The 26,749-nt window shown below is 28.9% G+C and overlaps 2 protein-coding genes across 12 annotated transcripts in view; one reads left to right on the plus strand and one right to left on the minus strand.

Annotated features, from left to right (window-relative positions):
• The window catches only part of LOC129916399 (neurexin-1), a 124,828-nt gene that overhangs the window by 43,115 nt on the left and 54,964 nt on the right, over window positions 1-26,749 (minus strand). For 6 of the 10 annotated variants that reach the window (XM_055996306.1, XM_055996311.1, XM_055996304.1 and 3 more), the window contains 2 exons: window positions 9,887-9,952; window positions 9,094-9,232 (listed from right to left, as the gene is read on the minus strand). In XM_055996306.1, coding sequence (XP_055852281.1) covers window positions 9,094-9,232; window positions 9,887-9,952 — 205 coding nt within the window. The remainder of the gene's footprint in view (window positions 1-9,093; window positions 9,233-9,886; window positions 9,953-26,749) is intronic. The other 4 variants (XM_055996307.1, XM_055996310.1, XM_055996312.1 and 1 more) reach the window with 1 other exon arrangement.
• On the plus strand, window positions 22,841-24,077 carry LOC129916402 (glutathione S-transferase 1-1-like). Of its 2 annotated transcripts, none has more exons than XM_055996318.1 (4): window positions 22,841-22,958; window positions 23,107-23,250; window positions 23,316-23,390; window positions 23,480-24,077. In XM_055996318.1, exons 2-4 carry the CDS (start codon window positions 23,110-23,112, stop codon window positions 23,933-23,935), a joined length of 672 nt encoding a protein of 223 aa, XP_055852293.1. In that variant the 5' UTR covers window positions 22,841-22,958; window positions 23,107-23,109; the 3' UTR covers window positions 23,936-24,077. The 2 variants fall into 2 exon arrangements, with proteins under 2 accessions (XP_055852293.1, XP_055852292.1); XM_055996317.1 differs by having other exon boundaries at window positions 22,901-23,036; window positions 23,480-24,073.

Below are 26,749 nucleotides of genomic sequence, written 5' to 3' on the forward strand. Positions count from 1 at the left end.
AAATTATAGTCATAAGGTCGAAGTAATGGTTATAGTCGATATTTCATAATATTTTGATAAGACTGGCCTTGATTTTCCGTCGTCTTGTTTCACAGCTAATTCATGCAAGCTCACTTTTAAAATGACTTTTTTAGAGTTTAGTAATTTATCCGGACCCTTTAAATAGACTTTTCCGCAGAATAAAGAGGTATTCACACCGTCAGAACAGTTTCACTGTAGAAAAAAGAGTAAAATCTAGCACTTTTGTAATAGTTTTTCTACTTTTCGGACCTTTAACTTGTTGTAAAAGGTCGGAAATATCTTGTTCGTGAATTCTATGAGTGAAGATAATAATTTTCGAATGAAATATAATCAAAAAATCCAAAAAAAGAAGCCTTAAGAAAGTATACTTAAATTACATGAAAAAGTTTTACTATCCGAAACCTAATGGAGTTTTTTGAGATAGTTGTTTATTAAAAGGTTTTTTTTTTCAATATAAATTCAGTAAAATAAAATCAATCTTATCGATAGAAACTATTCTACATTAACAATTTAGTCGTTTTCGTCACATTTTCCCAAATAAGACAAGTGAACCTATCCTTTTGACCAATGAAAAAAGGTTTTTTTTTGGCAGCATTGCAATAAATTATATTAATTTATGGTTTTAATAGTTTTGAGCCAGCTTTTTATTATAAATAAGTCAGAAAAAGGGAATATTAATCATTAATCCTCTGTCGGCACACGGGTGCGAATTTGGCTGGACAAAAATGAAAAGTGGTCACAGAAAAGTGTCTTTAAAAGGGTGAAAATACTTTTTTTTGGAATTGTGAATACAGTATTCGAATTCCTCGGAAAATTCTACATCAATTTCACACATGATTCTTCATAAAATAGTGAGATCGAAAAAAGTTCTAGCGCCATGAAAAAGTATAAACCAAATTCGCAAAAAAGAAGTGTGCCTACAGAGGGTTAAAAAAGGTTTTCCTTCGGTTTTTGTAAATTCACAATTCAATTCTTTATCGTTTATAGGATGAGCCTATTCTATTGACCGGCAGTGTACATTTATATATCCTATAATTCCACTTGTTTTTGCAACAAAAAAAAAAAAAGCTTTGAGGAAAGACAAACGAACGTATAAAAAATGTATGCCACACACATTCATGCATAAACACAGCATACAATACAAACAACTTGATAGCGATATAGCGAGCCCATACATAAAATAATGTATGGTTTTGTTTCCGTTTCCTTTTAGCTTCAGTGTGTGACTATTAAGCACACACCGACTCGACTCAATTTGACTCGGCTTGTGTGTGCATGTGTTTTTAATCCCATTTATGCCGTCATCATCGGATTTTGAACCCTCAACGCCGTAAGAGTTGTAAATAGTACTACTGACTGACATCGTAAAGCAGCAACCCTAAACAAATATAATGAAGCAAAGCAACACACATCCGGAAATGAGTGCAACAACAACGCCACACAACGACCAACAACCAAACAACCAAAAGCAGTTTGAATGATGGACAAATGCAAAGCACACTAAACGACGACGCAAAAATACCTAAGCTCTACTAGCTTTCTATATATGCATTGCGATTGCGATGCATTTTTGAATTGCAAGACGATACACAGAGAGTGTCGACAACACCGAATCGAGACTATAATACTATATTCGAAAGTGAAAGGATTTAAGATGTGTCTCGAGATACTCGTACCGTTTTTTTTTTTTTTGTAGGTACTTTTGAAATCGTGAAGTTGTTTTGAAACGGCTTCAGTTCAACTGCGCAAATATTATTTTAAGATGCATTGCATTCTTCTTGTAAAACCACTTTGAAATTGGTCTTTTGATGTGGTTTTTTTTGATAAGGAATAGTAAATAAAAATACGATTTGTATTTGTTTCCGTAAACGGTTTGGCTTGAGAGAAAAAATAAATGTTTTGTGTTGTGAAGTGATATTTTAAGAGAAGAATACAAAGGATAACATTAAAAAATGTGAGATAGCTTGTCCTAAAGAGAAGAATGAAAAGGACAGGGAAAACTGCCGAAAAGAAAATCGAGCAAACAAAAGCGGTCAAGAAGATAGCACTGTTGGCTACCAAGAAAGGACTGGGCTTTGTCGAAGATGCTGCTCGTGGTACAGTAATATTGAATGTACTCAAATTCACCTAGACCCGAAAATATCAAGTCAACAAGCACCAGCCAGCATCAAAGAAGCTAAACCAACTAAGACGCAGAGGTATGCAAGAAGCTCAGAATGTCAAATTAGAAGTACACTAGCCCAAAAAATTAAGGGACAAAAAAAATCGTGATTTTTTTTAGTGATTTTCGATAGGCTGTATCTCAGTAAAAAATGATCGCATTCTGCAGGTCTAAATGACTTACTTCTTTGAACTTTTTTGTGAGCAAAATCAAATTCTTTTGAGTTTATTTGAGCATTTTATTGATAATTTCGTTTAAGTTTTAGATAAACCAAGGAAAAATTAAAAGTTTTCAAAAAAAGCTAAATTTTGAAAAATTTGAAAAAAAGGTATAAACTACCATTTTTGGATGTTTTTCTTATTTTGAATTTTTTTTGTTTTTCCTTGGTTTATCTAAAACTTAAACGATATTTATCAATAAAATGTTCAAATAAACTCAAAAGAATTTGATTTTGCTCACAAAAAAGTTCAAAGAAGTAAGTCATTTAGACCTGCAGAAATATACAGCCTTATTTATTAGATTTCGCTAAACAGCTCTCAAGGGCTGCATAGTTATACAATGCATAAAGTTTTACGTAGCCTCTATGCGACGTTACATATATTTCTATTTATTAAAACATTTTCTTAGCCATTATAATTATGCTAGGTTTGTGTCCAAATAAGTACTAAAAAAGCAAAATAAGTACTTTTTATAACGACAAACAACTCCATCTGTCGATAAAATAACTACATCTGATTCGAAAATAAACAAAAAACAAAAACAAAAACGTGAGCAAAAGTTCTCGTCATATTGAAGGAAGAAAAATTCTAAAAGAAAGTACGATTTCTCATTTGTTTTTTGTTGACAATTAAAAAATATTATACATTAATCATTTCTGTGTAAAAAAAACAAAAGGCTTAAAAAGAGAAAGATGAAAAATGAAAACACACATTTGGCTACTGCGGGCAAAAGTTCTCGTAAAGAATTCATATCAGGGAAAAATCTCTAAAAAACAAAATTTATTATTTATTATTTTAGTTCATTACAAATTGTTCACTTCGATTATGAAATAAAGAAAGAAAGAGGAAAACTAAATTCGTCAATAAAAATTATACAAATCATTGTTGTGTTTTTTTTTTGTGACAATGATGTGATGTTCAACTGACATTTGAGCAAAATATATTCTTATTCAGGCTCTAAACAACCTGAAAACGCGTTCAGCTTATACAACCTCTATTAAACGTTGCATAAATATTATAAATCACAATTTTTTGTTTAAAGACATTATAAAGAGTACATAATGCTATGCACTCTCTATGACGAGTTTATAAATAGGGCTGAGTGTTTTACTTCATCTCAAAAATTCAAACCCTCACAACAGAAAAACTGCTTGATGAATAAGTCTGAAACTTTGCAGATTAATTTCAAGTATATTAAGCTTCAATAATTAAGCCTCAGTTTAATCTTATCACCCATAGAAATTAAATAGCGGTAAATTTTCTAAAAAACCGTAAAAATGCCTATTTTGATAACTTTTCTAAATTAATCTAAAAAATAAGATAACAATTTGTTTAACAAAGAAAACTTAATTTCTTTGTAGAGAATTGAATGAAGTTTTTGAATGTGTCCATGAATATTCTGTACAGTGATCCGTTGTTGAGATATTGATAGTCAAAGTCAAAAGTATGGTTTTTGGTTTGATGACTGATATTGCAGTTAAAAAAAATTGTAGAAGTTTGAAACAAAATGAATCTTAAAGCCTAATAAATAGCCTTTCTAAAAATAATAATCATTTTATTAGAAAAAATTTTCCCACTTTTTTAAGAGAAAAGTAAAAACAAACAAAAATTGGAAAATTTTTGTTTTTTAACTGTTCCAATGATTTAGTTATTTTACCGTTAGAAAGAAAATATTTTAACATTTAATCGTAAAACTAAAAGAATAGAGCTTTTACATGCTTTTTATTTTGTCATGATGCGATCATTTTTTTACTGAGATACAGCCTATCGAAAATCACTAAAAAAAATCACGATTTTTTTTTTGTTCCCTTGATTTTTTGGGCTACTGTAGTTAGCGTAGCTCGTTTTGATACTGTGATTATGAACGAAATTGACGAAAACTATGATGGTGGTAAAAGTTATACCAGTTGAGAGTTATATTTTCTTAAAGGTAGTGTCCAAAGAAATAGTTTGCTTATGGGTTGCCTGTCAATGCATAGGGTTGACAGGCTTTAAAGTTAATTTTTTGAGTTTTTTCGACAACGCCATTCTGCTTATATGGTTATTGTTAGAGGTATAAAAAAATATTAAGTCAGAGAAAAAGGTCAAAAAGCTATTTCCTTAACAAAAAGTGGTGGAAAAAAGATTGATACTGGAATCAATAGGTATTGTTAATATGTATATAAAAGTCACACATACAAACCAAACGAAAAATGTAAAAAATCTGCAACTCGAGATATTGGACGTTTAAATGTAAAATATAAATTGAGAAATAATTCACCAAAAATCAGGACTGAAAGGTATTTAAAATAATGTTTATGTTATAACAGAGAAAAAAGAAAATAACTTGAAACTTTTTGGCTCCAGTGCATTTTAGAAGAATTACAGATGTTTACATTTCAATACACTGTTTAACGAAAAAAAAAAAACGGAATTTAAAAATATTTTTCTGGTGACTTAATACGTTGCATATGATACCTACTCTAGCTAAGAAATCAACTTCAACGAACGTCATCATCATCTATTTTGTTAAGAAAAAATTTCAGAAAATCACCTTTTACTTTTTTACACTTTCACTAACTTTCCCATCAACGGCTATTTTTGGGCAGACTGGAAAACAGTTTCACTTCCAAAGAATACAAACAGATGAACATCAAGACTGGATTACCACATGGGTCAGCGATAAGACCTTTTCTATTTAAATTTTATAGGTACTAATGACCAACCAAAAAATAAACAAAGCCCAAGAGCAATAAAGATCAACAAAGGATGATTATCGAGCCAGAAAAAAAAGGTTGAAAAGAAAACCTTGTGAAGAAAGAAAACAGGAAAAACAGGCTACCAGCTCAAAGAGACCGAAAAGTCTTGCGATTGAAACAATAACACTGGTCAACAAGGTTTTTGCCACAAGAACCAAAATATACTTTTCTAGTAGTTTTTGGGGTGCTGAATCCGAATCTGAAGTCAGAAAAATTTGATTGGCCTTCGTTTTTGAAATATTACCGTTGGAAAATGCTAAAAAACGTAATTTTGGCTGTTTTCGAGGTTATGTTTTTATGTAGAGTAATCAATTGTGAATAAATTTGTAAAGGTGCCTATAAGAGCTAGTTTTATTCTTTCAAAAAATGTTAAAATCTTTCCGATATCTCTTTTATTGCCCGAGATATTTAAAAATTTAAGTAGCGGTCTTTGAATCAGAAACAACACTGGCCAACCAAATTAAACTTTTTTTGCCACAAGAATCAAAATATACTTTTCTGAAGGTTTTTGGGTTGCTGAACTCGAATCCCTAATCAGAAAAATTCTATTAGCCTTCGTTCTTAAAATATTACCGTTATAATATGCAAAAAAGGGTTTTTTTATACCTAACATTTATATTTCAAGAACGGAGGCTAATAGAATTTTTCCGGTTGCGGATTTGAGTTCAGCAACTCGAAAAACTTCAGAAAAGTATATTTTGGTTCTTGTGGTAAAAATTCTGTGACCAGTGACTTAAACTTTAGATTAAGTTTAGTTTCTCTTTGGCTTATTAAATGAAACTTAAGATATCTCGAGCAATAAAAGAGATATCGGGAAAATTTAAACAGTTTTTAAAGGAAGAATATCGGTTCTTATAATAACCGTTACAAATTTGTTCATAATGAATTACCCCACATAAAACCAGAACCTCGAAAACAGCCAAAATGACGTTTTTTAGCATTTTATAACGGTAATATTTCAAAAACAGAGGCCAATCAAATTTTTCTGACTTCAAATTCGGATTCAGCACCCCAAAAACTACTAGAAAAGTATATTTTTGTTCTTGTGGCAAAAAAAAAGTTAAATTTTGTTGACCAGTGTAATCGAATGTTTTATAAAACAATCCGTATAACTCGCTGCGGGTTTTAAAACCGGTTCTTCGAAACTTTGAAGATAATCTAATCACTTAAGAAAGTTAAATAGTATTCACTAGAGCTGTAGCAAATCGTATGTATTCGTTACTAAAATGCGGGTATTCACTTCAGTAACGAGTAACGAAACGTTACTTTCTAAACAGTATCGTTACTCGTATGTTTCGTTACTGGGTACTGAAGTAACGAAACGTACGAGATACGAAACATACGAGTAACGACGCGATTCCAGTTTCAATACTAAATCCGATGTAAGAAATACGAAATGAAGTGATACACTCAATTTGTCGCATTTCGCATCTCGTGTCGGTATCGTAACCATAGTCAGAATGCTAACTGCAGATAATTATCTGGAGTTTACTTTTGTCTCGATTAAAACAGTAGTGCCAAGGTTCAATAATCATTGTTGTTTCGATAATTTATACAGAAATATCAGAAGAGACGTTTTTGTATTTTCTCTATTTGGCCGAAATATGTATATGTATATCCCAATCTGTTTATGGCCTTGGTGTTAATGGTATTGATATTTAGCTTAAGAATGTACAAAAGTTTTTTGGTTTTTCAAAAAATTAGTTTATTTTCGGTGCAGAATTTTCAACACAAAAAAAAGCTGAGAAAACGAGGTTTGAAAATCACTCTCAATAGAAAAATTAAATGAAAAATTGTTCGACATGGTTGTATTGAAGTGTTAATATTTCGAGATCTGCGCTTTACACTTTTGAAAAAAAGGTCTCTAAAGAATTGTGATAAGATTCCTGAAAGAATATAGACAAAAAATTACCAAAGTTTTGTCTAAAAATTTGGAAAAAAATCCAAAAAGTTTCCACGTTTGATTAAAAAAAAAACGAAAAAAATTCAATATAGCTACCTTTAAACTCTTATTACATGAGAATGCCGCAACTAATTTTAATGTTTATGACCTTAAAATGTAGCTTAGATTATAGAAATTGTTTTTGTTTTTTTTTTTCAAAAAAAAAAATTTTTACACCCTTATACCAATGTACGAAACATACTTAAAATACCAAACATACGAAACGTATCAAATACATGAAATATACGAAATGTACGAAACACACGAAGCATGCGAAAGTAACGAAAGTAACGATACATGCGAAACACACGAAACATACGAAATATGCGAAAAATGCGAAACATACGAAAGTAACGAGTAACGATATTATTGATGCGGGTACTAGTATCAAAAGTAACGTATACATGCGGGTACTCATTTTGTCGTTACTTTTACAGCCCTAGTATTCACAAGAAGAACAAGAACAAAAGTTCATCACCAGTAAATGATGATACAACCTCACCTGGATATAGAAAATGTAAAGATAGCCATTAAAAGGTTTAAAAACAATAAATCCGGCTCAGGTGACTTGCCTGTGGAATTTTCAAATAAATTGGAGACGCCAAGAAATAACGAATCTTCGCTTCAAAGACCAAGTAATATCGGATACTAGATCAATCGGTATAGAAGTTATCCTAGAGATCGTGAACGATAGAAAGTCGCCCTGTATAAGACATTTCATCTAACAAGAGCCCTTTAAGTGTGTAAGTAAGGATTTTAAATCAAACGCGAAGGTTTTGTCAAAGAACAAGCTGTGCGAAGAAGCTGACATAATATTAATCTATTTTGATCAATACTTTCTTAAGCAATATTTCAGCAGAATATAGAGGAAGGACGTCCAAGCTCTCAAGTACAGGAAAATTGTAGCTAGTTTAAAAGTATATTCATGAGCTTAAACGAAAGAAGGCTTTTTTTGAAGGTCTTGAAAGTGAACAACAGGAGCCGGTTGTTGTAGATTGTTACAATCAAATGCTTGCTGCAGAAAATTTACTTCATAAATTTTGAAGTTAATGATCTCAAAATTTTTAAATTGGAATACAAAATTTAAACCCAAATAATCGATGTAACGACTCCTTTGATTTAAAATTAAATACGAAATATCTCCAAATTCCTGTATTTAAATGCCTAAAGGCCCAACTATTGAACGAACTGCTTCTTCCAGTTTCTGAAAACATGGGAAGTACCCATAATGAACATACGCGCTCATAGCCTTCTGTCACAATTTACAATCTTATTTTTCTTAATTTTTGTAAAAAAAAACGCGTTGAATTGCACAAAAATATTTTAAAAACTGATTTTATTCAATTCACAATTCGTTTATCACGTTTTTATGTGAAAATTATAATTTAATTTTTGCATCCCCCTTGCATCCATGTTGCTTACATTTTATTCTGAGAAGTTTACTCATGTCGTGCGGTTCAGAGCGCACGGCATATGCTTAACGAAAGTTAACGAAGTGCGGATATGCGCATTATGGCTACCCCATAAGAATTATGTATGTTCGACAACTCACTCATGCCATTTTGACATAAGCCCATGCGCGCATATGCCTATTATATTTGCGCCTTAAATCTCTAAAATTACTTTTGTACTACGAATTCCGAAAAAAAGTTATAATGGCTCCCGTTGGTCTTATTAGATAATATTTGCCACGAAACTCGGAGTTCATTAAAAAAACTGAGAATTAAAAGGAAGTTTAATTGATTTTTTTCTACGAAGAGTTTTGCTGTTTTAGCCTTAGAAATTCCGTTTGTCTGAAATTGAGTTAAATGTAAAAAAATCAAAAGATTGTACAAAATTTACAGAGCACAAGAAAAACAAAAACAACTTCTTTTTGAATTCCAATATAAATAAATTGTTCAAGATTTCGAGGGGCAATAAAATGCAAATAAAAAAACACTTGACTGGTACAAATTATCAAATAAATAATTTATTATTTGTTTTTTTTTTTTGTTTTTTCTTAACAATAATTACCTTTTTCACAATATTGTCCTTCGAATTCTAAATTTCTGCATTCACATATTGGACCAGAATCTGTTGATATGCATATTCCACCATGTTGGCATGGATCATTTCTTTCACAAGCATCTGTCATATTTCCACCACGTAAACCCTTAGTTTATAAACAAATATGGATATTATTCAATTTGATAATTAAATTTCATGGAAATTTTATTGTGCATAGGAAATAAAAGCAACATTTATAAGAAAATTGTATGCATTCGCATGTTAAGAAATAAAAAAATTAATTTTTTTTCCAAAAAAAAAGTATTGAAAAAAAATAATTAAAATAAAATTTATGTTTTTGTGAGGAAAAATCATTGTAGCTTTGACGTGCACCAGTGTAGATCTAATATGAATTTAAAAGAATATTAAAGTATTTATATTCAAGATTCTTTGCCAAAGTGAAAAATAAAGGATTTTGAAATCCACAGGCACATTATTTCGCAGAAAAAATAAACTTCACTGTTAAAAAGTTTTTGTTATGTTTTTGTATTATCTTTAAATTAATTTTGTTTTATTAAGGTCTTAAATATACAAGTGTAATGGATTTCTATAAAAAAAATCTAATTAATTTTGATTTAAGTTGAATTTTATACACATACAAACCATAGAGTTATAAATAAATATATATTTACTTATTATGGACATTTAAAGCGGAAGTGTGTATTATTAGGAGCGACAAATAAAGTGAATTTTTAGGAGAGCAATATCTGTGCTATTTGTGTGGTGCAAAAGAATAGTAAATAACATGTTGAATACATACATAATTACGTACCCTAGTGACCTTTTCTCTGGGCAATTCAGAGTGATCACATGGTCCATCGCCACACTGAAATTAGAAAACAAAACAAAAAAATTAGTTTAATTATTTAATTATTTCTTTTAAATTATTTTTTTTTTTAAATAAATTTAATTAAATTAAATTATTTGCTTAAGTAATATTTTATTAAATCTTCAAGATGATATAAAAGGAAAATATTTCAATAACTTTGAAACTTTTGATACTGTATGTGCGTTTTTTTTTCGAGTTCCTATAAATATTTTGTTTTAGTTCTCACCTACCCATTCTTATTTGTTTTGTTTTTACTTCATATTATTTACTTTTTTGTTAATAAAGGGCATAGGAACCTTTTATAAAGGTCAACTTATTCAATTAATTGGTTTGCAACAGAAAACTTTTTAATAACTGATATAGTTTTTCAATAGAAACAAAAAACAAAAAAAAAAATGTTCCACATACACCACAGTGACCCACTGCGATATTAGTTTTGAATTTCGGATATATCGAAATCCTGTTTGTTGTATTTACTTTTTTTTGGGATTTGAAAGTTCAATATTAATAATCGAATGAAAATTGTGAATGATATGAACATGTTACTGTGTATATGTACATACAAAATATGTATACAGTAGCTATCACAATTTTCAAATAGAAATAAGTATGCATAAAATATCGATATGGGTCACAGAATATGTTTTCTATTGACAAAATGTAACATATCAAAAAATAACAGTAGTTGTCCTTTCTTCACTATTTTCTGGCATTAAAAATACTATGATATATGCAAGATATAACTTGACAGCAGAGTGTCAAACTCTTGCACAAAATTACAATTCAAATGTGTATGTGTATGATTTATATTAAAAAATTAGGAAACTCAAAGAAAACAAATTTATTTTAGACGTTTTTAGTTATTGGAAAAATTTTCGTCATTTTTTAAACATTTACAGTAATAGGAAAAATGTTTGTCCTTGGTTCGAAATCCACTGATTTTAAGCAGTTATAAAACGATTAGAATCTGACCAAATTAAAAGGCACTATGTCTGGATCTCTTTACTAACGATTTGGTACATCTATCAATGTGGTCTTAGCTCAGTAAAGTTCATAATTTCGTGCTGGTAAGGAAAACGTCTTAGAACGTAGATTGGTTGCATTACTTGTGTAACAAAATAAAACCTTTAACCATTAATCAATATAAATTTGTTTACAAAAAAATGTTGCACATACGCCATAGTGACCTTTTAAGTTTAATTTTGAAAATTGATAAAAAATCTGTTGCCTTTTTGTTACCCAGATGAAATAAAGTGAAAAATATAACAAATTAAGTTGTTAAACATTAAATATTTTATTAAATAAAAAGCATTTAAATTAAATATTAAAATTTTTCATGTTTTTTCTTTTATTTTACCAAAAATTTTCTTTCAGGAAAGGAAATTATGGAAATAACCTATCTTCATGTAACTACAGTAAATTCGTTAAGGAATAAGCAAATTGAAAATATTTTTTAAAAATAGGATTTAGAAATTGTTGATAAAAGTTGAAATTAGTGAAAACTTATAAAAATTGTGAGTGCATAGCTTTGAAACAATCAATTTACAGAAAAAGTTGGTCAATATGAAATATTGTTTTATTTTCTAAATATATAAAGCCCTTTGCGCCAATTAATAGTAACTGCTAAAGAAATTTTTAATTACACTGGTTGGCAACGAAAATGGAGCTTGAACCAAACCATAATTATCTAAAGGATTTTTGTGTGCTGATTCCGAATCTGAAGTCAAAATTTCACTGGCACGTCAAGTTTTCAAAATATTTAAATGTTAACAGGTCAAAAACGCGTTTTTGTGGTACTTTTGGAGTTGAATTTCATCACCGTTAAATTTTTTTTCGCAAAACTACATAATGCAACATTCAAAAGCCATATTTTATCGTCTTAAATACATACGTTTATTTTTATTTTCATAATTATTTTTTTCTAAAATATATTTGGTATAGAAAGGTATGATATCTCAAAATCTTGGTGGTTAAGGTAACTTATGGTTTTTGAGGCAGATTTTAAGTAAATTTCAGTTTTCGACTCCTGTCTCGGTTGAAAAAATATCAAAATATTACGGAAAAGTAATATTTTTAGATCAAATGTCAAAAAACATTTCATTTAAAATTAGTTTTTGGGACTTTATAGCTAAAATTGTGATGAGCAGAGCTCAAAAACCAGACGTGATTAAAAAAATCTGTAAACTGTTTTACATTCAGCACACTCAAGTTTATTAAAATCACCTTACAGAGTTCTTGCTCCCAACTTTTTATGTTTTTTTGTAGACCAGTGTTATTATTAGTTTTATTTCATAAAAAAGGCAACTGAAAGTAATTAAAAAAAAATAAACAAACTGAGTGAATTAAAAAAAAAAAATAATTTTTAAATACAAAATCAATTTAAATAAATTAAAACTTTTTCTGAGCTTTATCTATTTGTTCTTTTCTTAACCACAATAGCTCAGAAAAAGTTTTTAATTCAATTAAATTAATTTTTTATTTAAAAATTATTTTTTTTTTAATTCACTCAGTTTGTTTATTTTTTTTAATTGCTTTCAGTTGCCTTTTTTATGAAATAAAACTGTTTTTTTTTTTAATGAAAATAAACTGGGCTTTAATAAATAGCACAAAAAATTAATATTCATTAACGTGTTTTGTTGACTTAAATGATACGAAAGTGTAAAAAACAACTTAAAAAACGAAGAAAATTGTGTTTGATGCAAAATTGTGTAGAAACGGTTGTCCGCAGAAAAAAAAGTTTTGAGACAAACTTAAACTGTAATAAATTCTTGATTGGTTGTAAAAAAAATCTTTCAAATCAAACGTAGTTTGGCAAAGATAATGCCAGTTAAAGGACAAGAGAGCAAAAATCATAAAAACCATGGTAACTCGAAAACGGGACGAAAACGAGAAAATTATGTCTTGAGTTTTTCGACTTAAAATAACCTCAGGAATCCATGGTTTTCTTTTGGGGCGGTGACTGTGGGACACCCTGTATTTAACATTCTATATAATGTAGGTATCTAAAAATATTCACTAAAAATTTGAAAACAATCAGTTTCCAAGATCTCGAAAGTACAAAGTCGAAAACTAAGGTTTTGAAATAATAGCATTGACTCAACCTTCCTGTTGACAAAAAAAATTAATAGTCTCCACTCAAGTTGAGAAATATCTTAAGCATTCGCTCAGGCAAATACTTATTCATAGTCATCACTGGGGTCGAAATTTTTCTCAAGTGAACATCTGAGGAGACTTTTTTTATTGAGTGTTTTGATCCGCAAAGTATTAAAATGTTCATAACATTCCAGGAAAAAAAAATTTTAGGGTGGCTAGGCGCTAAGAAAACACATTAACATTCCTTTGGGGACATTTATCTACCTAGTACTTAAAGTACAATAATACTAATGACCCGTTTTTAACCAAAATTGTTATAATTAGCTTTAATGAATGTCCAAACGAAATAGAAATGTTTGTTAAAAAAAGCTATAATTTTGTGATGTTCAAAATAATGTCCTTGCTTATATTTAATAAGTCGAAAAAATCCGCCATCACGAAAAAAGGTTGAAAAAAAAAAACTTTACTAAGAGCGAAAATCCTTAAAATTCGTCAAGTTCATTTAAATTGAAATCTGCTATGAGAAGATGATATTTGACCGAATATATTTTAGTAAGGAAATTATTTTTGACTTATTTAGCACTGACTTACGATAATTGCCCTAAATAAATTCGTACATTATTTCAAACATATCTCAAGAAATGCTTTCCTCTCTCATATGTCCTTGAAACTACATCAGTCATATCCAATTATTCTTAAATTTGAGTACATCAACATTTCTTTTCATGCAGAAACTAATATCATTTCGCTTAAACGTATATAATTTTTTTTTTAAATTGTTGGAATTAAACACACCCACTCAAAATGAAAACACGACATTTTATATCCAAGGACACACAATCTCCCACACAGAATAAAATTCCAATCATAAAAATCGTTCTTATGTTGTTGTTGTTTATTTGTGTGTGTATGTCGACAAAGAAAAAAAAAATGCCATCTTCAAATATTCTTTTTTTTTTTGTTATATCTCCTTCTTACATTTTCATTTTGTGAAGACTCAGCATCTAACTAGCATTTCAATGCCATCAACATCAACATCGACATCAACATCAAATGATTATTATGTCATTAAGATTAATACATAAAAAAAAAAAAAATACCATCATCCTCCAACGCATTAATGAAATTTCTCCTTTGTCCCAAATTTAGGACAAACAAGTAATAACCACCCATAATAATAATAATAATTATTATAAGACATTAATCAGCAGCTTTCTGTTTTAGTAAATAATTATTGTCATTTTTGTCCTTTTTCTTCGTTCCTCTTTCCTCTGAAAAACTACTAAACAAAATGCTCTTAGTTTTCCTGTTAAATGAGGTCGAAATAATTTGTAATTTGTGTTTATGTTTATGGACTCTTTTTTGATCTTCTTCGATGTTTATTTTTTTTTTTGCTTTTGGTTTCAGCTCAACAAATTGATGATTGCATTAGGATGGCAAAAATGTGTCATCTCTGTCACCTAATTTGCTCATTTTTTTTGCCAAAGCTAAATCTTTATTTCTCCAACACCAGACGACATGATTTATTAAATTTTCTGCCGAATTCCATAAATAGAATAAAGATATACTTTGACAAAAATGACAAAACAAGAAAAAAACATATAAGTCCAGACTCTAGAAGATATATGAAAAACCATCAGCATTCTCATGTATAGTTCTCAGGACTCTTTCTCAGAGCCTCATCAAATTCAAATAAAATACAAAAAACAAAAACAAACACAAGTGTAACTGCATGTTGTTGCTGGTTTTTTGTTGTTTTTTTGTTTGTGCTTGTTTTTGTGTGCCTGGTGACTGTTGTGCCTTGTGAAAGAGATGAGTGTCAAGAGCATCTTTCTTATAAGCACATCCTTTCACATCACAGATTTTATGGCAAAATATTTAGGTGGTGCATGAAGAGTGCTCCGACTTGGCTTGGCTAGGTTTGTGTGCTTTTGGGTCCAATCAACGTTCCATTTATACTTCCTTTCTATTATTATATCCTTCGAATAAAAATAGAAGAAAAATTTCATATAAAAGACCAAAAGATACTACAAAAAACCTAGCCACAGGGTTTTTCATATCTATTTTCTATGTTAAAGAAGGAATATCTATGTCAAATTCATTTTAGCCTTGAATTTATGCATAAACGTCGTCGTCGTTCGTCGCCAAAAGGAAAGAAAAAAAAATCTATCTAATGATCATCATCGTCATTATGAAGAGTGTTGTACCCCTCTTCTCTATAATGTTTAAGTACACATTGTACATCAAAAAAAAAAAAAAATTATACAAAAAACGTTTTAAAGCTAAAAAAGTATCTTTTCAACAAAAAAAAAATAGACACGAAAAAAAAAAGATAGCTTCAAAGAAATAAATTTCATGAATGAATAAGGAGAGAAACCGCGGTCATTTGTGTTGATATATGGTTGGTTGTTTTTAGTTCATAGTTCTTAAAGGGGTGTCAGGGATAGAGAGAAATTTGTGTATATCCAAAGGGTTAATAGTGAATAGTCAGTTAAGTAGGCAAAATATACATACACTTTCACTTTTCAACCAAACAAATACATAAAAGTCTATTGACTTGACGACTTGAGTTGACTTAACGCATCCTTGACGACTAAAGAGCATGAGTTGGGTTTATATATTTTTTTTTTTATTTGAACTTTTATTTCAATTTACTCAAACTTAGAAAAAAAAACCTTATTCAGAATATTGACTAAACGACACAAATTATTATGCATTTTTAATGTGAACATGAGTTCAGTTGAGTTAGGTCGAGATAAGACATAACATCATAGTTCGCTTGGTGTTTTTGTAATGTTTTGTGGGCATTAATTTCGTGTAAAAGGGACGACGGAAGTGCGTAACAATATTTGTTTCCTGTCATTAGTGAAGCCCGCCCTTTTTAAATAATAAATAGATTAATTATCAATTAACAACTATATTTAGCTTGTATAGTTTATTGATTGTCTAATAAATTTTATTATGAACTTTGCTACTATGGCTTTTGGTAATAATTATACATGACTGGGATGCATGTACTTGATTTTAATAAATAAATACTACCATAACCTTTGGTAACTTCTGATCTAAGTTCGAAAAGTGTTATTGGAAACGTAAATGACCAGAAAACTGTCTGCCTAAACTCAATGAGTGCACATTATTGAGGAAAAGCAAAAAAAATAAGGCAAACACTTGAATTAAATTGGTAAAAAAAACACACAGAAACCAAATTCTTTCTTTTTTATACACAAAAGTTTGGTAGCTGTCGATCCTATATTCGATCGAATAATAAGAAAAAAATTTCTGACACGGTTTTTTTTTTTTTTTTCTAAAAGATAAAACTGAAACATTTTAAGTGATAAACTGAGCAAAATTAACAAAAGAGATTACCTACCTAAATAAGAAAAAATTCTGATCATATCCGCATAAAATCGAAAATTTAAATATTAAGCATGTTTCTACAAAATATTTCTGATTTATAAAATAAAAATCAATTTATTTTGTTAAGATTCAATTTTCTCAAAACGGATTAGTGAATTTTTCATGAAGTTTTGTTTTAATATGTTAAATAATAATTTCTAATAATAATAAATTTCAAAACGATGTACCAAATTTTGTTTTGGAACGTTTTTGGAACAATTATTTAAAAACCAAAAACAGCTCTAACAATTTGCAAAACATAAATATCCCCAGAGTAGTTAGAAACTGAAAATTTAATACTAAAATAAAAAACGTTTTTAAACTGTGTAACTGCCAATTCGAACCTATTTCAAAAATTCAAAAATTGATTCTAATGTTTGAAAGGCATATATTTTATTGGAGCAGATAACTATAAAAACCCGGCCGGCCTCGTATTTTCATGATTTTCATTTTTAAACGTCTGTAATTTCAAATACTTAATTCCTTTGGTTAAAAATTGATGCTCTTATTATAGTGTTTTCAAGATAAAAATTAAATTTTTGTGAATAAAAACAATTTTTTTTTTCAAAATTTTCTGCAGATTTTTTAAAGGAAATGATACCAAAAGACTAATTAGGATTTTTTAAGTAAATAATCGTGCAGAAATATTGCAATTTTCAAATAAACTTCAAATAGAAAAAAATAAAATATTTCAATACAATGGCAGCACCTACTGTGATGCTTTTTTATCGAGGCTGAGGTAAGCTCGCCGGTTTCCAGGGTTTTGCCGAGGAAAGCACAGTTAAACTGGGCTATAGAAGAAACCAAAAACGCAAACTCTTTATTTTCACTATAAAATCGTTCTTTATTTTCTTTTAATAACAGTTTTAATAAAAACTTATATAGTACTTAAAAAAATAATGCCCAATACTCCAAGTGAGCAGCGGATCTCGAACGGAGATAAAAGAATTAAATCCTACGGTGACCACTATATGCAAAGATGACCAAACTCAGAGTGAGATGGTGACCTCAGAAGAAGGCAGGGAGATGACCAAACTCAAAGTGAGATGGTGGCCTCAGAGAGAGACGGGAATTATGACCAAACTCCAAATGAGATGGTGGCCTCGGACAGAGACGGGGAAAATGGTCGGAAGTAATGCCCTTAACTCAAAGTGAGAAGGGGGACTCGGAAAGAGACGCTAAATCTACCTAGCTAACTTCAAAACGGAAATTTGCCGAGATTAAAAAATGTACAACAATACGGTATATCTATTATGGCTTAAATATGTGTGTTGAGGGAGAAATCGTCTACTCGAAGTAGATTCAAAAGATCTCTGGTTTATTAGAATTTTTTAACTTCTACATAATAATATTTTTATCAAGAGCAAATGTGAATTATATAAAATCAAATTTTAAAATTAATGTTAATTTGTTATTTTCCTCGTGATCCAGATCAGATCATGATTTTATTTGCGAAACAATAACAAAATCCTACTTTTGTTGTAAAGCTAATAAAAACAATGATCTGATCTGGATCACGAGGAAAATAAAACACAGCTAATGATAAAACGAAAATCTAAGTTGTCGGGTTTCTGTTGTTGCTGTTGATGGCATAGTCCAGGACGTTGAGTTTTTCGGTTTCGGGTTTATAGTCCGGGATGGTTGGTTGCCATACAGTTTTAATCAAATTGGTTTTCGGTGAGAAGGAAAGTATGACGCTTCGTTATACTACAATATCAAGATAACAGTTATTTAAAAAAAAGCTAGAAGTTAATTACAGCCTTAAGGTACATAACAGATATTGCAGTTGAAATATTTTTTTTAGCATTTGAAAGAAGAATTCTACCTTCGAAAAAAATTTGCTTCCCAAAGATATAAATGAACAATTTTTTTTTATATCTTAATGTCACTTATCTATTAAAAAAAGATATAAATAAAAAACGGTTTAAAACGGTCAAAAAATTATTAACTATTAACCTTATGGACTTAGGCCCAATTTAATGACTCTCCATTAAACTTAAATCTCCATTAAAAATGGGAATTTTAAATTAAAAAACAAAATTCGTTTAATTCAGTCTCTTTTAAGGATTTTTTGAAGTTTCACATCATTAATTAACTGAGCATTAAATTTTAAAGCCCTTTTAGTTAAAATGCCAAATTCGACCTTTTAAGATTGATTTTTAGAGCAAATTGAGGTTTTAAACAGGATTTCTATTTATTCACTCTCCATTAGAGTCAAATTTCATTTCTTTATTGTTTAATTTTATTAATTTATTTGAAAAACGTCAAATGAGCTAAAGAATTATTAAAACATATTAAAACAACAAAACAATTATGAATAAAGTCCAGGCGCGAATTTTTTTGTACGTATATACATTAGAGTGGACCAAAAAAATCATTTTTTCATTATTTTGATTTGCTCTACCGATAACTTGTTTTCTCGACACAAAATAATGCTACCCTAATTTTTTCAGAATTTTTCGATGATGTTTAGGGGTTGCGCGCACCCCTTTTATAAAAAAAATTAGCTCTTTTAGTTTTTAATTTTTTTAAAGCTTAAATAATTTTTTAATCGAAAAGCTGTTTGAGGGAAAAGTATTGAGTATCAATAGATCTACTTACATCAATTTTTCTTTTTTCAAAAAAAAATATTTTTGACTGATTCCCAGGCGTTAGAAGTCGAAATTACTGGTAAATGCTGGGAAAAAAGTCTAAAAACTATGTTTTATTGTTGTTTATAACGGTTAAAATTATTTTTATCGTATTCCTCATCAAATTTACTTTAAAAGCCGTGCTTTTATATTGCTAAATTCTTCTTAGATTGATAAAAGAAAAATAATTTTTAAAAAAGATCGTACCAAAACAAGTGAAGGAAAAATGGGGGAGGGTACTTTATCTTGCGCGACGAGATTTGATAACAGTATTTTGTAGAGGAGTTAAATACGATCATTTTTCATTATGGGAGGGGTGGTCTATCTGGCTCCGTTTAGGCGGGAATGGCAATTTTCTAAAAAATGACTTAAAATGATAAAAAATATATTAAAATACAATGGCAACACTTACAGTTATGAATGATAGCTTTTTCAAAAGCTGGAACTGTACACTTTATTCTAATTTTGAAGTAAAGTTATTTCAATCAATTGTTTTTGAAATAATCGATTAAAAAGTAAAAAATTGGGAAAAAAAAGTTTAAAAAACACATTAAATACTGTTTTTGTCAATAGTGGATTACAATACAAAAAATGGCTGATAAAATAAAGTGTCACAATTGATTCCTTATCAAATACTAAGGTCCATATGTTTTAATGCTTTCTAGTTTTTGAGAAAATTGAAAAATAAAACAAATTCTTTTTATCAGATTATAATTTTTATGGCTGTTTTTAATATTTTTGCCACCATCAAAAAACATATCCGATATTCAATATTATAAGGCGCTGCATCAACAACAACATCATTAAAAAATATGGATAGTTATCAAAATAAAATTTCGTGGAACCAGAAGGACGATCTCGAGTAGGTCTGATAAAAAATAAGTTTTTTTATTTTTCAACTTTATCAAAAACTAGAAAGTATTAAAACTTATGGACTTCAGTATTTGATAAGGAATCAATTGTGACACTTTATTTTATCAGCCATTTTTTGTATTGTAATCCACTATTGACAAAAACAGTATTTAATGTGTTTTTTAAACTTTTTTTCCCAATTTTTTACTTTTTAATCGATTATTTCAAAAACAATTGATTGAAATAACTTTACTTCAAAATTAGAATAAAGTGTACAGTTCCAGCTTTTGAAAAAGCTATCATTCATAACTGTAAGTGTTGCCATTGTATTTTAATATATTTTTTATCATTTTAAGTCATTTTTTAGAAAATTGCCATTCCCGCCTAAACGGAGCCAGATAGACCACCCCTCCCATAATGAAAAATGATCGTATTTAACTCCTCTACAAAATACTGTTATCAAATCTCGTCGCGCAAGATAAAGTACCCTCCCCCATTTTTCCTTCACTTGTTTTGGTACGATCTTTTTTAAAAATTATTTTTCTTTTATCAATCTAAGAAGAATTTAGCAATATAAAAGCACGGCTTTTAAAGTAAATTTGATGAGGAATACGATAAAAATAATTTTAACCGTTATAAACAACAATAAAACATAGTTTTTAGACTTTTTTCCCAGCATTTACCAGTAATTTCGACTTCTAACGCCTGGGAATCAGTCAAAAATATTTTTTTTTGAAAAAAGAAAAATTGATGTAAGTAGATCTATTGATACTCAATACTTTTCCCTCAAACAGCTTTTCGATTAAAAAATTATTTAAGCTTTAAAAAAATTAAAAACTAAAAGAGCTTATTTTTTTTATAAAAGGGGTGCGCGCAACCCCTAAACATCATCGAACAATTCTGAAAAAATTAGGGTAGCATTATTTTGTGTCGAGAAAACAAGTTTTCGGTAGAGCAAATCAAAATAATGAAATATAATTTTTTTGGTCCACCCTAATATACATACATATCCATAAATAAGTTATGCATATGTATATAAAATGACTGCAACTCACCAGAAATTGCTGCATTATATAATCATCTCAAAACATTTCAGAACACTTTTGTATATCGCGACTCTCATCTGTGGGATTTCGTCTTGCGTTTTCAGCTACAAAATAATTACGCGCCTTAGTTTTTATGTTTTTTCATATTGTTTATAATTAAAATCTTCAAATTCAATTTGACAAAATCGTTGCTTTTGACAGTTATTGAAATATGAAATCTTACGTAAATAATTCTTAAAAGTAAAGACTTTAACTAAAGTAGAGTGAATTAAATGAATTTTTTAATGAAGTATACTTAAAGGCGTCAATAGTTAACAACGCTGTTAACTAAAACGATAAATTTCAAAATTTAATGGAGGCTCAATAAATTGGCCCTTAGATTTTTTTCAAGGTTTTAAAAATTCCAAAAGAATAAAAAAAAACACTAAAAATAACCCTAGAATATTCATTTTTCGAAAACTAGAGCTTCAGAAAAAAAAAATCCGAATCTTGCCTCTAATTTTTTTTTTTAATTATTTTTCCATTATCAGAGCTCATAAGTTTCTGTACAAAATATCCACTTCCTTATAACCACGTTATCGAAGGTCTTCCTTTTGCAATGTTTTTAAAAAACCGTTAACAGCTGAGTATTTTATTTTTTCAGAATTTTTTCACTACTTCTGCCATTCTTCCAAATTTAATCTCCCTTTCTCTCTCTCGCTCTACGCCCAACCCTTAAGACAATCATTTTTTTTTTTACTATCTCACTTTACCCTAATTTACCCTATTTAGTGATTGAATTTTTAAAATTATTTTCTTAATGTTCACGTTTAGGATCAAACCCTTCAAATAAGCTATAGTATTTTTTTTTACTGTAATTTAAGTTTTAAACGGAACAGGAAAAAATGAGTCGTTTTTGCATGGATGCAGCCAGCAGAGTTTATCTATATTATATCAATAAGACGTTATAACGTTAAAAAAATTAAAATCAATTAAGGCTGCTTTTTTGTGTAAAAAATCAACTCGTAACTTAAAATACTTGCCAAAATCGTACATTTTAATGTTCCCAAAACTGCACTCGTATATGGTAGAGCTCATTTAGATTACGTATATTTTTTGTTATCTAGCAATTTATTTTTTTTTTGAAACTTTAATTATCATATTTAAGTGCATGTCTAATTACATGCTTAAAAAGGTTTTTTTGCACCACCTTTTTGTTTTAATTCATTAAAATACATATATCCTTTAACGTGCCTTAGCTTTAAAAAGGTTGTAGAATCATCAAAAATGATTGAGTTACTATTCATTGTTTTAAAAAAGAAAAACTATAAAAATACCCAAATTTTGTCTACCAATTTTTTATTACTGTTGTTAAGGGAATAGGGATCAACTTTTAAAATGTCAATTTTAAAGTCTTATTACATATATGTATATTTTCTTATATTTAACTACTAACAACAATTAATCGATCTTTAAAAACTTAAGAGTCGCTTATCTCTTGTCTGCAAATAATAACACAATTATAAAAAACACAATAAAAATTTCAAGGAAAATGAACTTTTATTTGCAATTATGTTTGATTTATTAATTGCAGATTAAATACTCCAATGATACATGCTTTACAAAAATAAAACTTAACATTTTTTAATCTATCCAAGTGTCAAGGATCAATACAAATCACAGACATTTGCACTAATTATACCTATTATCCGAAATTGATTAAAAATTAAAATACAATTTGACCTCTCTCCAGCAATCTTCTTTTTAATATTAAAATAATTGAATGTAATCGATGAATGCGTTTTTTGATCCTGGATGATGAATTCAATAATATGGAAACAAAGGAAAAGAGTCTATTGTTATTCAATCTTTAAGAGATAAAAGTAGGTATAAGTATTTAAAGCGAGTGGTGTTAAGTAGGTTTATTTATGAAAATAGAATATTTTCTATTTGGTGGCTAAGGCTTGGAAAGTGTAGTTTTGAATCAATACGAAAACAATTTTAGTAAGTTCAAATCTTTTGCTGGAAACAGACGTTTTAGCTGGACATACAATTTTGCTTTAAAACATAAAACCATCTAGAGTAACTTTTGTTTCATATTAAACCAACGAAGAAGTTTTGAATTTAATTAATTAACTTTTCAAATTCTTAGAACATGCCAATTAAATTGTATGGTTTGTCCGACGGACCTCGTACCATTGCCGTAATCATGACTTTGAAGGCTCTGGACATTCCCTACGAGCTTGTCAGTACCAGCTGCCGTTTGGGTCAACAGAAGACTGAAGCTTTCGCTCTGGTAATCAACATTTACGAACATTAAGTCTTGATTCAGTTTCACACTTCAAATCGCTAATTTTCCAGATTAATCCCCAAAAGGAAATACCTGCCTTGGACGACAATGGATTCTATCTTCAAGAAACAATCGCAATTATAATTGTTTGTATATCTCAAAATACCTACCCAAACTAAGCCAACAAATATTTACAAAACTAATCTCAAATGCACATTTTCAATTTTCCATATAGTATTTATGCAACAAATATGCTCCAGATAGTCCTTTATATCCAAAAGATCCTGTTGCACGTGCAATAGTCAATCAACGTTTGTGCTTCAATATGGGTTACTATTTGACCACAATTGGAATGTATACAATGGGAACAATGTTGTACGATGGAGAGAGATCTCCGGAACTTTTGAAGAAAGTCGAGAATTCATTGAAGGTCTTTGAAATTTATTTGGAACGTTCGAATACGAAATATGCTGCTAGTGATAGATTGACTGTTGCTGATTTTGCTCTAATCGGGACGACATTATGCTTGGAGGCAATTAAGTTTGATTTGTCAGCTTATCCATTAATTAGCAAGTGGTATGAGACATTTAAACAAGAATATCCAGATTTGTGGCAAATTGGTAATGTTGGTTTGATACAATTGGATTGGGTTGAAAGGAATTTGCCGGAACCGATTTTGAAATTGGAATAGTAAGAAAATCTAGATGGAATGGGAATCGTTTACATTGTTTTTGTGTTTATTCAGTAGAATGTATAAAAAAGTTGAAAGAAAATAAATTTTTTAAAATAATCATTTAAAGAAAAAAGAAATGAACGAACTTATTGGACCGAATTTTATGTTAACACATCAAGTAGTTGTTTTCTATAATTTTTATTCTTGAATAGTTAAAATCTTTAGTTCTATAAAAATTTGTTTGCCTATGATTATTATAATCCTAAGGGCTGTGGTTCGTAAAAATGTATCCAAGTGAAGCGTATATTGCAATGCACCCTAAGAAGGTATACGGTCCAACAAAGAGATGCTTTTATGTAACAACCCTCTGGGACAGAATCATTTGCAAGCTAGCAGGGGCTCGTTGACACGATTTGTTTAGGGTCGTTCAGGTGTTTAAGAAAACGTTTTAACCTTAAAATAATAGTCGATATAACGAGGGAACAAGTTTTTAAAATTTTAAGAAAACATTACATACAATTGTGCTGATAAACACTCACATCATTTTCATTTTCCAAGAATTAAAATAAATATTTCAAAATCTTTAAAAGTAAAATTGGCATAGGTACTATTTTTAAATAAATTTTCTAAAACTATATCACAACAAAAACATAACTGTTAAAAAAAAATCCAAGTTCTTCTATGTTGAAATTATTTTGGCACAAAAATTACTGAGATGTGTACCAATTTCTAAATCTTGGTTTAAATTTTGTCTAAATTAAATTTTGATTTTTCTCTTGACAATTTTTTATCTTAGTTACCGATTTTTAAAGTTATTTGAAAAATTGTCAAGTAAACAATCAAAATTTAATTGATGTCTTTAAGAAACTAATTGATTGGGAAGTCAGTTTCAAAAACTCTATGAACTTTGTAATATTCAGCTCATGATAAGGTTTGTGAAAAGAATTATTTTATGTTGAGAATGAGAAAGGGATACCCAAATCAACTGTGTTTTTTGTGTTTAAACCATTCTGACTTAAAAGCTAGATGAAATCCTAAAACTGCTGTCAATTACAAAAACATTATAAACTGTTGAAACTGATCATAGATTTATAGCATGGTATGAACTAGCATCAATTTAGGGTCTTATTATGACTCACAAGTCGAACTATTTTAAAAAAGATTAACTATAACAGTCCTCTAGAGTAAAAATAAAACCAACAAAATTAGAGGAATTAAAAAATATCTCTTTTTCAAATAAATGTGCTTGTTTTTTGCCCTTTAGAACTCTGCTCTCTTTAATTCTTACTTTTGTGTATTTCGTTCAAAATTTTATTTTGAGTTTTATTAAAACTGCAAAGTGTTAATAAATTTGTACCAAAAAAGCGTTTTTCCAACTTTTTACCAATGTTTAAGTGAAAGTATTGTAAAATAAAAAATCAGTTGTCCCCATAATTATGAAAGTGGACTAAATCACTTTTTGAATGGTATCAAGATAAACTAATTTAAAAATTTTATTTAAACAATTTTAAAGGACTAATAAAAAAACTCTATTTACTGCAATTTCGCTTTTAAATAAAGTTTTAACTTTTAATTATAATAAGTTTTATGATAGTTTTAATAGTTTTTTTTAACAGTCCACTTTCATAATTATTAAGGGTACAATTACACTGTGCTACAAAATAAAAAAAAAAAAATACACCCGAGAAATTACATAGTGGAGGATGTTCGTATGGTCGAATAATGCATACAAATATTTTTGTTATATTTTTGGAACCCTCCATTTTGTTTTTATTTACAAAAAACCATTTTTACAGACCTTACGATGTAATCCATCAATATCTCAGTCATTTTTCTAACAACTCTCAATATGATATATGTTTTTTAGGAGGAGAGGATTTCCAGACCTTTTGAATGATGTATATAAGTCTATTGTTTAAACAAATTAAGTGTATAATTTTTTTCAGACTTTTTCAAAAATCGCTTTTTACACGTTTAATGCCAACAAATTAAAAAACATATTCACAAATAAGTGAGTATGTATATGTATATTTAAAATGCATATTCAATTCATAGTGTTATAAAAAATTTGTTGTGTATTCATTCTTCAACTCACATCGATATTCAAAAAACGTGTTCCCGATTTAAGAAAAAGTACTGAAGTAAATAAATAAAAAACTAGTTAATTATATAACTTTGAATTAAATATAAATTTTAAATATACATACTACGCTTATTTGTGAATAAAAATATATGTTTTTTTAATTTTTTGGCATTACACGTGTAAAAAGCGATTTTTGAAAAAGTCTGAAAAAAAATGATTTTTTTTAACAAGCTAAATCTCTAAAATTATAACAATTAAAAATCTGAAAAATTTTCACATGATAGCTACACTTATTAAATTTGAATCTGTAAAGTTTTAAATTTTATGAACGAATGGTTTGGCTGGAATTTAAAATTGAACGAACAAGGTCCAAGAAATCCCATGTTATTCCCATAAGAAACTTCAACCGCTTGGCGACACGGGTTAGAATTAAGTAAGAGACTTGAAACTTTGGGAATATTTTTTTTAGTTTATTTTCAACCATATAAGATCCTAGGAGCATAGAAATTCTAATTATTTTAAAGTAACGAACACCCTATTGTGCACCTTGCAATTTACATAATGAAAGCCACATTTTCTATTTACGAAAAAGTAGCATAGATTCCGCAGTTTTGGTCCAATTCAATAAAAAAAATACGCCAATTTGTGCCTAAATGTATATTCTTTCAGAATATCACCTTACTTTATTTTGTTGTTTGTTTTATTTTGCAAAAAAAAAAATAGGTAAAGTTGAAAAAATTGAGAAAAAA

This window comes from Episyrphus balteatus, chromosome 3 (genome assembly GCF_945859705.1).
Source record: "Episyrphus balteatus chromosome 3, idEpiBalt1.1, whole genome shotgun sequence".
Lineage (NCBI taxonomy): Eukaryota > Metazoa > Arthropoda > Insecta > Diptera > Syrphidae > Episyrphus > Episyrphus balteatus.